Source organism: Acanthaster planci, linkage group LG02, assembly GCF_054643075.1.
Source record: "Acanthaster planci isolate LZ-2023a linkage group LG02, COTS_SCS, whole genome shotgun sequence".
Taxonomy (NCBI): domain Eukaryota; kingdom Metazoa; phylum Echinodermata; class Asteroidea; order Valvatida; family Acanthasteridae; genus Acanthaster; species Acanthaster planci.
Window position 1 is genome coordinate 8946932 of NC_141778.1, and position 11542 is coordinate 8958473.

At 40.9% G+C, this 11542-nt stretch overlaps 2 protein-coding genes across 5 annotated transcripts in view; both read right to left on the minus strand.

The window, feature by feature from the left end:
• The window catches only part of LOC110979538 (tudor domain-containing protein 7-like), a 30461-nt gene extending 20265 nt beyond the window's left edge, over positions 1-10196 (minus strand). For both annotated transcript variants that reach the window (XM_087132574.1, XM_087132573.1), the window contains exon 1: positions 9940-10196. In XM_087132574.1, coding sequence (XP_086988700.1) covers positions 9940-10054 — 115 coding nt within the window. In that variant the 5' untranslated portion in view covers positions 10055-10196. The remainder of the gene's footprint in view (positions 1-9939) is intronic.
• On the minus strand, positions 241-9047 carry LOC110979569 (uncharacterized). 3 transcript variants are annotated; one of them, XM_087132575.1, is made up of 4 exons: positions 8739-9047; positions 8474-8566; positions 6757-8245; positions 241-3413 (listed from the first exon to the last, which is right to left on the minus strand). In XM_087132575.1, exons 3-4 carry the CDS (start codon positions 6794-6796, stop codon positions 1513-1515), a joined length of 1941 nt encoding a protein of 646 aa, XP_086988701.1. In that variant the 5' UTR covers positions 6797-8245; positions 8474-8566; positions 8739-9047; the 3' UTR covers positions 241-1512. The 3 variants fall into 3 exon arrangements, with proteins under 3 accessions (XP_086988701.1, XP_086988703.1, XP_086988702.1); XM_087132577.1 differs by lacking the exon at positions 6757-8245; XM_087132576.1 differs by having other exon boundaries at positions 241-8245.
• Positions 10197-11542: the final 1346 nt, after the last annotated feature.

Below are 11542 nucleotides of genomic sequence, written 5' to 3' on the forward strand. Positions count from 1 at the left end.
GGAAGATGAGTGGTTGGGGATGGGCTTTTCCGTGCAACCCAGAAAACAATTGTCAAATTGACGTTTAACAACTAATTATGTAACCAGGTTACACCTTCAACGTTTTAGGCTTTCATAATTTTATATATTCCTTTCATCAGCAGCGTTCCCTTTGGGTCTTTCTGCTATCTGAGACTCCAAAAGCGATTTTCTTTAGCTTAACCAACCAGGCTTGAATGGAGCCTACATAATCCCCAAGCATATGTTTCACTTGGATTCTCCTCTTTTTTATTTCTCTAATTCATGGCTCTGCAGTTTGTTTGTTTTTTACAGCGGAGTAAAACCACAAGGTATAATGAATAATTTCTTTTCAAGACATTAAAACCATTTTCCCAGGACTGCGATGACGAAAGAATATGGCTCTCAAAAGCCTTATGTCCGCTAGCGGCCAGGATCATGGCCAGTATGGGACTAACCTGTATTTTGTTGGGAAGAAATGGATTTTACAGGAAACCTAACAAAAGTGGCGTAAAGTTTGAAAGTGTAAAGAAATTACTGATCAAAATTCTAGTACCTCATTAGCTATTAATAGAACTCATTTATTGAGTTATAGAAATATAACAGAACTACTGTATTCTAAGGCTGCAGCTGCTGCCGCGAAGTTGTAAAGGCCTATAAACCGAGGCGTAAGCACAAAAATAGCTAATCATCGGCTATGGCTGCGTCCGAAAATTTCAGGTGCAGCAATCACTCGAATGGAAAGAGGAAATGACCGCTATAGCCCCAACTGGCTTGCCCGGACACTCGTGCTACCCCAAACCGAAGCTAAAACTTGAGCACTCCATGGCAAATTCACAGCAAAGCATGGCTAAAGCATAGAACAACAATTAACTGTGCAGTAATTATCGATTAACCGATTACTTTTTTCTAAGTACAAAATAATGTTCAATATCAAACACAAATTTACCATGGTCACATAGGACCGTAACCTGCATAAACTACACAGCCCTGGGCCCTAACAAGAAGTAATTGCAAAACTAAAGTGATGTCTGGGGAAATAAAATGATTGATGTCTAGTAATAATTAAGATTTTAGAAAGTATGGACATTGTTGTTATCCAAACATTGTCTAAAACTAGTATAAAAAATCCATACACCTGAAAATACTCGAACCATATACAACACACAATAAATGCAGTTTGAATGTGAATATCAAGAAAAGTTAAGGCTCGAAGATTACTAATACCAACAAAAGCCCTTTGCCTTGGTTCCTTTCCCCACAAAAATTGCTAAATTATTTTACAATGTGTCACGTTAAAAGAAAAGGGGCACATATGACAGTTTTATTTTTTACAACTGCTATGATACAGACATTGAATAACTTTTCCAGTAAAGTGATTTTACGGGTTAATCACTACTCTGTAATAAGCACAAGAAGATGTCATACGCTTTCGTAAGTCTGATGAAGTGTCACTCTCACAACTTTGCTTCTCTTGACAGACATTTTCTACGTTTAATTTTTGTTGAACTTGTTCTACGTCCTACATTCCACCAAGTTATGCGGTGCTATGTAGCCTCTGTAATAACAGGGGCTATCAGGGGCCTGTTTCGAGTGGTCCAGTTTGGCATAAATGACTTCTTGAGGTGGTTGCTCGAAATGATCTGACTCGTCATCCTCAGTAAACATCGGACCCAAAGTGATGACCGTTTCCCCCCTTTCGTCAACGTCAAGGCTGCACACGACGTCGGGCTGCAGAGACGACGACGAGACCGGCGAGACCGATGACACCGGCGAGACTGGTGAAACCGGCGGGGGAGGAGGCATAGAGGACGGTGCCTTGGGCGCCGGCTGTGGCTTGTTTGTATCGAATGACGACTCGGAAGGATGATTGAGCTCCTCCACGTGCAGATACTGGCCAGTCACAGGGAGATAGGAAGATTTCTCCCGCGGTTCCGTGTCTAGAAAAATATGTCCGTTGACATTTGGGGCCGGGTAAGGCTCGGTGTGGGTGTTCGATCCTATAAGGGTGTTTCTAGTTTCGTCTGCGTTGCCAGACACAAAAGTGCTGTAACCATCCGCTGTCTGGTTCTCTTTCTCGTCGTCGTTCTCAGCTTTCTGTCTCATTTTTCGTCTGTGTCTTCTCATCAGCACGAAAACGCAAACGATGAGGATGATCAGGCCAACACTAACTATGGTAAAAATGGACGTGGAAGTGTCAGGCAAAGCGTTTGGACTTCGAGCATTGTTCGAAGGGTCATTTGTGCTGACCGGCATGGCTGGCTGGTCACAAGGAAGAGGTGATTCGATGTCTACGAGAGCTCTACCAGCGTAATCCTCGGGTGCCCGACAAGTTGCCTGTTCTTCACCGGTTGATTCGTGATTCTTGTACCACAACCTCAGGGATTCAGTGGAGCAGTTGCAGCTAAGTGGGTTCTGCTCGAACGTAACAGTGATGTCTCCCTTTTCTAACCTCCTCCGAAGAAAAAGGTTGTCTCCGACTGACTGTATTTCATTGTCTGCAAGCGTTAAACGGTTTAGTTGTGGCATGCCTACAATTGGTGCCACGGAAGTGATGCGGTTTGAGTTGAGTTTGAGCTGCTGCAAGTTTGATAATCCCGCAAAAGCGTCGCTGTCGAGGGCTTCGATGCGATTCTCGCTCAGGTCGAGGATTTCCAACGTACCCAGTCCCGAAAATGTCTCACTGGCGATTCTGGAGATGACATTTTTCTTCAGAATCAAATTGACAAGACTGTTCATGCCTCGGAAGGCGCCAGCCTGGATGGAAGTGATCCGATTCTCATCTATAGCCACAGTTTTGACGAGACTCAGGGTTTCAAACACACCGCTGGTGATCTCGGTAATCTGGTTTGCTGTAAGCAACAGCCGATCGCGCAAGTTCGTCAGGCCTCGAAATACATCCTTTCGAAGGCTGGTGAGATTGTTGTTGGCAATATACAACGAGTGCAGATTCTCTAGGTCACTAAAGACCCCCAAGGGGATATCTCCTATCTCATTATCGCTCAGCACGAGGATCACCAATTCCCTGAACCCAGAAAAGACTCCCGTGGGAAGCTGCTTAATGCTGTTTCGTTTCAGGTCCAAGATCATAGCTTTCCTACATTCCAGAGTATCCGGGATGGTCGTAAGTCCATAGCCGACACATGAGACGTCTGTATTATTAAAACACCCCTGAAGACAGCCTTCGTAGTTCCTCGGTGGATTGCCGCTTTCCGTGTCTGACACAGCCAGCACGGGTTCACGGTGAGACACCAGAAGAACTTCGAGCAGCAGAAAAAGTCCCCTCACGGTGTTATCGCTTGCCATGATGAGCACCCTCGATGCAGTGCGTGGATCACTTTGATTTGTTGAGACTCCAGAAGATAAGGAACTTGTCACAAATTCACAAGAACGCCACAGCAACACGAGGAGGAGCTCTGTATTTAGTCAAGGGGGAAAAGGAAACTGCGCTAAGTTCAAGAGCACAGGCAACTTATGATTGTCCATCGGTAATTTTAGCAGTCTATTCACAGACAAAAACGTGGCGCATTGGCTACCAGTCTATAGTAACGACTGCCCAGTTTTAACAACTTTTCAGAGAGAGTACATTTCAATGTATGACCCTGACTAAGATCACCAATTAGAGTGGTGTGCTGGCTCTATACGGAAGCTAAACGAGCATAATCTAAAAACTAAATGAAACAAACGAATGCACCAATCCTTGGAGTAACTCTTTATGCAAGAGCTCTTAGTGAAGGGAGATATATATATATCAATTCGCACTGTGCAAAACACTAAAAGGAAAGTAAAACTTTCCATGAATTATACACGTCGAGCTGCAGGAAATAAAACAACACATTTCCCCCGGGTAAGATTGCAGTGGTTATCAACTGTACCGGTACTTAAAGGGACGCATCGACCTGAAACCAAATTCATGGCTATATATACTACGCAAAGAAATTTTGTCTAGCACTGAAATAATTATTTGCACAACAAAAATGTTACAAGCCCCAAAGTCTTGACGTGGTGTGTTGCTTTTAATTGGCTGATGCTCTGCAAAGTTACGTTTGCTTTTGTGCATAAAGGCCCCAAAACCTTTCCAGTCTCTGGTCAGGGGCTGGCTCCAAGTGGTGCTACGACGCGTTTTTTCCCTCATACGTGCTTTAGAACATATGGCCTTGCTACTATGAGAAGTGTGAATAAATAAGTTAGCACCAACAAAAAGACCAAAAATATAACAAGAACTGACAACTTGTTTTGGGGGCAATATTCTCAGTGTTCTTCTCACTCAAACAGCAGGTTTCTAATACAGGACTGACGTCATCTGAAAAAGAGTGACTGACTTTTAATATATGAAGCCTAGGGGGACTCTTTACTGTATATATTACTCAATCGGGCCCCATCTAAAAGACGTTAAAATTACGCAGCAGCAGGGTTCCAGTCTATCAAGCAAGTTTGGCAGCTTTTGGATATCGTATATTATACCTTATTAAAAACTTGTTTATTTTGCCGACACGCAGGCACGGGTCTACGGCGACGCGCGGCGCGCACTGACCAGAAACTGGAGATTTTTTTTGGGGGGGGGGTAAGATTTTCTGCAAAGTAGATCAACAAAATTGTGTTCTGGTTCTTGGATCGTGTGATGGACTACAACTTAAAGGCCCTAATACAGCAGCGAATGCAGATAACCTTCACTTGGGGAGTAACAGGAAGTTTTCATAACACTCGTATACTATTATCGGTGGGGTCAAATTCGAACTGTGGGATGTAAGGAGTAAATCTGGAGGTTTTTAGCACCCAAACAGCGAGTTGAGAGCCCCCGTCAACAAGCCACTGATCACAGTTTGGAAAAAAGGGGCTTCACAAAAATACGCCCAGCGAAGATTTTATGAAGCAATTTTTGTTTCAACTTCAAAGCATTGCACTTCCAGAAGTCGGCAAAAAAAACGTTTAAAGTCAAATTCCCGGGCCTAGTGAATAACAATGTCCAACTGTTTAAAGTATTTGGTTTCAAACTGGAACTACACCTTGCTTTTAAGGTCATAGCTCAAATAAACAAACTTAAAACGCAAAATCCCTTTAGATAACATATTTCAATCCTTTTCAACACTTGTACTATTGCTTTTGTACACTGGCAATCACGAACAAAGTAGTAACTCGTTTATATTTCCTCGTATGCTATATGTTCTTTTTACTGCTCACTGAAAAACATGGTGCATAGTTCCATTCAGTGGCGTGTTTTTTAAATTTTAGTTGCAAGTTCTTATTCGTTGTTATGGCAATCAATTTGAAATTTTGGTCGCCATATTAATTTGTCTTGCGAAACCAATTACCATGTGCTCAAGCATCTCCTGTGTCCTCAAGATCAAATGATATATGCAGAGAGTTGTCTAACGGAGAAAAACGGAACCACAGACAATTGCTGTCGGCATCACCCCGCCAATCAGTCTTTTTACATACAAAATATGGCCTAGCTACTCCAATAGGTGAAAATATATATTAACGAGACCCAAAACATAAAGTCATTTAATAGTTTAAAAAGTGGAAGCTCAAAAAAACGGTGAACAAATTAAAGCAATGCATTTAAAACATTCAAAGACCAATATTTTCCTCCTGTTAATTTTGTGTGCGCCTTGAATGAATTAAGGGCTGTTCCAAATTTCCAAATATTCCATCCCTTATCGAGTATTCGATTGCTTTTCGATTTCGAATATTTGAATGTAAAATTCATGAAAAAAAGAAGGTAAAGTTTTCTTGTAAATGAGAAAATTTGTACTGTAGAAGCTTGTTTCTGGCAGAATCCAAACACTTGAAAGGTAGCAGCTGATATGACAAAGTCCATCAGAATCCCCTATGAAAACAATGTACAATGTATTCCACTGAAGTGAAGATCGAACATTCAAAAAGTCAATTATTCGCGTTTGACATGTTTTCAAAACTTGATTTAAAAGAAAAAAATTTAAGCAGTTATGATTAATTATAAATGGATTCCCATTTCTTGAACATTTCAGTGTTTTAGGTGGTCAAGGCAGCACTACCAAGTCCATTTTTCATTTACAGAAAAATGCAAATTCCTCATTTGAGGCTTATCCTATCAGATTTAATTAAACTCATACTTTAATTTGAACTGACTAATTGTGGCTGCGGATATGCTACATCACACAGTGTAGCATATCTGCAGCCACACAAGTGGGGCTAACTAATGTCTCCTCATATGAATTCAAATTAAGTTCCTATTTTCTTTCAACCAAATAATATTTTAAGGCCTTAGGTGTCAATAAGGCTTTACCACAGCCACTTTTTCAGTTCCACAGGAAATTTCAAGCCCCTGTTTTGCATATTTCTTTTGGAATTGATACTGCATGGTTGCAATGCAAATTTGTAATCCAGTCAAATCTGCATCATACTCCCATTTTCTTACAACAAAGCAACATTTAAGGGACTTTCTTGTTAAAGAAATATTGCCACATCATGTTTTTAAGTTAAAGAATGCAAATATTAGCTTAAGGTTTCTGTCGCTACTGTAATAGTACACTGGCTGTAAATTACTTCTGTCAGATGTATTATGTCAGGCAACTTTCGGGCACATACATGTGGACTAGGAAATTAAATTACATGCAGCTGCATGCTCGACAAAAAAACCCAATCTTCTTACTTGTGTTGCTGGCGTGTAGAAAACCAATTTCTAATTGTAGGCTGCCTGTCCCATTGTGAAATTTCAAAAGAAACCTGTTTTTATCAAAAAAGACAGTTCTTTACAAAAACAGTTGATGCTTTTACTTGTATACTTATCTATCCAAGTCATCCTCACTGTCATCATCCAAAGTTTCCCCTGTCACGTTGTTTGGATTTTCACAATCTTCAGACGCCATGCAAGCACAGGACTCTGTACACGCCAGACCCTCTGTGTGGCAACGACAAACCCTGCGTCTACAGAATGAAGTCTTGCAATTGCTGACTGTTAACTCAATTAATCCTCTTGGTGCTGGATCTTTCGTCATTAAAACTGGTTGGAGAACACCACTTCTCATCTCCCAACCGTTTCCAGCTGCCGGTGGGAGATTCTGCTTTTGATGAAGGGCCCTTCTCCACACCATGGTCTGGTAGTGTGCCCTCTTAACATGTAGAGTCAGACTGTCTTGTGTCGGTGGCAGGTTTTCGTTCTTTTGTCCCTTTTGACAGAAAAGCCAGTATGTAACATCATTGACACTGCTCCCAGCTCTCTTGTTGTTTGTGTACAGGCTACATATGAAGCGCTCACAGCAAACCTGTACATCTTTCTCTGAAGGAACGTTCTTTCCAAGATGTGAAACTGCCTCCTGAAAGGCCACAGATGATGACAACTTACTGAAGGCTTTCTTCTTACTGACTCCATGAAGAGAACTTGTAGAATCACATCCAGTCAGAGCATGGAAGCCAGGGAGTGCATCACACAACTGAGGGCCATAGTGTTTTGCAATTAGGTGAATTGGGATGAACCGCTTTTTGTCCCTCACTCCTGTTTTGAACCACAACTCCAGACATCCAACCTGACTAAACAGTGAGACACACAAAACTGCCACATCTGTATCTGGCGAGTCAATGATAACAACTTTGTGTTCGCCAGCAGCATGACTTGCATGGAGTAAAAGCCGGGTGTCAGCTTCTTCGTGGTCACAAGCTAAAACTGGTATGTCTTGTGTTTTTCCTTTCGTGACCATAATGGCCTTCTCTCCATCTTTACACCCTCCACCTAGAAGAAGCTACTGGCCTGCCTGCAGTTTCTCCTTGCCGATCCGACTCAGTTCATCTGCCATGAAGTTACAGAGGTTGGTTTTGTTGGTGGGGTTTGAGATATACTTAGCCCACTGTTTTGGAATTGGTGTTGCAGCACTGTGTATCTTTACTTCTAATGCCATAGATGTACCCCGCTTCAAACGCTCAACACCCTTGATCGATTCCTTTCGGTACTGGTCAAAGACTAAATCCACCTGGTTGTAACCCTCATATCGGAGTGGAGTTGTAATTATACTGTAGTACTTTGAGGCCAGCTGACCAAACGTTGAGGCACCACCCGCTTTAACCATCTGCACCAAGGCCATCGCATCGAACACATATGCTACAGTCAACCCTCCTGTTGGTGCTGGCTGTTTGGCAATGGACTCAACATTTTTCTCTATTTCATACTCGTTCTCTTTAGTCCATGACAGTGAACTCCATTTGCTGTTGGCCCGCTGATGAAGATGGGACGATCATGACAAAGCTCTCATAGAGAAAAGACGTCTCGGTGCTGTATCATATGAAAGAAATGATTTTGTATTTTTTCACATGAATGATGTTGTCTCAAGTAGCAATTTAATTTAAGTGCTAAATATGGATACTACCCTTACAATGGTGCCAGTAAGACAGAGCCTGTTTTCAGAAATCTTAATCAAGGCCCACATGTTTAATACAAAGTATAAAACACGTAGAAGAAAGGGTTACACCCAAGAAAGAGCGCTGAGAATGAAAAACACACCTGCATTATTAACCCTTCTTGGTCCGTTGGTAGTCAGAAATAATCATCAGAAGACACTATAAGATGAAGTGACATGGCAAAGAAATGATGTATCTGTTAAAATAAGAACAAAAGGTCTTGTAAATGTCTGGAAGAAATATCAAAAGAGTATCGAACCGTGATCTGACATGGGTTTCCCCAAATTCACAATCCCCATGACCATGGTCATGAACAAACATGACAAATCGTGTTGAAAAAAGTTATGCAAAACACTTCTGGAACCTACCAATAAGCTTGATTGTCCTCTTCAGTCATCAGGCAGAAGTCTGTCGAATGCTGCAACAAATGCCTTAGGCTTTTGTCAAACTTCAGAGACATTTGCAAGTCGAAAACTATGGATGATCTGCAACTAACGTGACTAAGCTATGCTTGCCATGTGTAACCTGATCTGAAACCCAGACCCGTTGCATGAAAAACGAATAGCTCTTTTTCATGTGAGGCACCAGACTATATGCAAAAACCAAAAGTTTTATTATTAATAATTTAAAATACTAATATTAAAGTGTTTTTTATAACAAATAACCATTACAAAATCAAACCTTTGTAGTAAATATTTTATTATAGTTTTAAATGATATAAGTACCAAAACAAATGCGATAAAACTTGCACTAAAAAATACATTGTGTTATAAGCCTAATATGTAAACAGTGTTTGGTCTTTACAGAAATCCCCACTGAAAGAAGGCTTGACCCTTCAAAAAATCACGATTTTCTCAAAAGTGATACCACAATTTGACACCACATACTACCTAGTGAAGATGTGTAAGGTATAAACTACCACTTTATGAAGTCAAACCTTAGATGTTGGGGGTGTTGAGCTAACTCCTAAATTAGAGGGTTTTCTGGACTTTGCTCCTTGACTATAATATTAAAAGCAAATCTCAAATTTCTTTTACGGTTCCTCAATAATGTCGTGTGATGGGAAAATCTAAAGTCAAAAGATCTATTTTTGTAATATACATGCGTAGGGCGGGCGACGCACAATGTGTAATGCATAGGAATAACAACGCGAGGGAAAACCCCTGGGATTTTCCATACATCTACCTACACAATTGGGATCTAGGGGAGGCTTCCGAGTGGGCATATATACATGTACGGGCCGAAGCAGTAAACAACATCAGGAAACAAGAGTAGTTATCAACGTGAAGTGGATAGTATCCGTTCGCTCATGTATTACGAGAGTATTACAGAAGTTGAAATAATTATAACAGAAGTTACGTGTCACGACAACATTATTTGAACCATTTCAGTGCAGAACAACATCACTTTGCGACATGATGGATTCTCAGTTCATTCTGCGTTGAATTCGTAATTTTCTACGGCGCACGCCTGGGTTCTTTATTGCTATGCTAGCCTTGGATCAAACTAACTATAAGAATATCAAATCTCAATTTGTTTCCATCGCAAAACCGTTGATAATGTACTTACTTTTAGGCTTCACAACAATGCTTCTGCAAGAGTAGGGGCAGAGATAGCTTAGTGCGGTGGCAATAGACGCCACTAGAGAGAATGCAATCCTTGTCACAAAGGGCAGGTGCAGCATTAGCAATCTCAGCTAGTGTTGAGTTCAGTTTTCACACAAACAACGGTACAAGGATTTTGACTTTTTACATGGGGAGTCTATGCGGGTCAACAGTGGCAACTATTCTTGGGTTGTGTGAACAATACGCTCAAAATCATACTGGATTTCACCCTCGCATTTCACGCCGTACACAACTTAACTGAAGTTATACACAACACACAGATATTACGTGCTAGGGGGAAATCCCCACTGTGCGAAAATAGTCCAGGTATTTCCAGAATGGGCGGGACTTGAGGGAGTAATTCATCTACGGGTTGTAAAGGCGAATTATACTGTGCCAGAAGTCTTTTTGTAAGTTTAGTTTCGAATTCGTGGACAAACGGTGGGGAATTGACTTTGTGAGAAATCTGCAACCGCCACAATTGAACATCCCCGGCCCCGTGTAATAATGAGCAATGCGTATATACTTCAGTTATTACTCAATAAATCCCATAGTCCCGGTTCGGATATGTACAGAAAAATATTACTTTGAGTAATTATGGGTGGGAACAAAAGCTGAACTTAATCAGCTACTGTAAGGCAAGCTGTTGAAACATGTAGGCCTAGTAATATGCCAACGACATGTGACCGGAAGCCTTTTTGTTTCATCAAGCATCATTTCAGTATCGCTTAGTTTTTCAATGAATTCGTAGATTCAAAGCTTTGCGTAACACAAAATTGATATGTTCCAATGCACATGTATATGAAGAAACACAAACTTGTTTATATCTGCAGATATAGCCTAAAAACATGCGTTTGGTGTATGTATTCTGGGGTTGATTTCTTCATTACAAAGATTTTATTACGCCAAATAATAGTCGCACTTTACACTTTCATTAGAACAATAAGACTTTCTTCGTGTGATAAGATAATGATTCCATTATTTTAATATTATGACATATTAGTTGAGACTTAATAGTTAAGGAAGTTTTTTCAGGAAGTATTGCCGCATACTCCGATTGATGGTGACCCATACAAATCAGGAATCAGCTTGCTAAAATTGGTAATACCCCAAAAATGAGATCATCACAACTGAAGTGAAAGTGAAGATCGAATATTCAAAAAGTCAATTATTCGCGTTTGACATGTTTTCAAAACTTGATTTAAAGGAAACAAATTTAAGCAGTTATGATTAATAAGGATAAATTCACAAGAAATCAAATCAGTGTGCATTTTTCAGCATGTCATAATGAAGCTTGACGAAACTGAGTAAATATGTCATTAAAATTTGAATTGATTTTCTGAAAGACACAGTTCAGTGTAAGAGAAAGCAAAGTAGCACTTCGGCTATAGGTGCTGAGGTGAAACCTGATGCCATCGAGCGGCTGGAGAAACAAATGCAAGAGATCATGGTGTCCGTAAAATCCCTTTCTGAGAGGATTCCACCTGCTGGGAGGCTGCCCCCACCGATGAACCCCCAAGGTTCTCCAGCACCTACTGGTGTTATGCCATCCAGATTTTGGGGACACC

Coding starts and splice junctions, on each gene's coding strand:
- LOC110979569 (XM_087132575.1), bottom strand. CDS start 6,796: ATGATGACAGTGAGGATGACTTGGATAGATAAGTATACAA. Junction 3,414..6,756: donor TTGGATAGATAAGTATACAA/GTAAAAGCATCA, acceptor GACTAAATACAG/AGCTCCTCCTCGTGTTGCTG.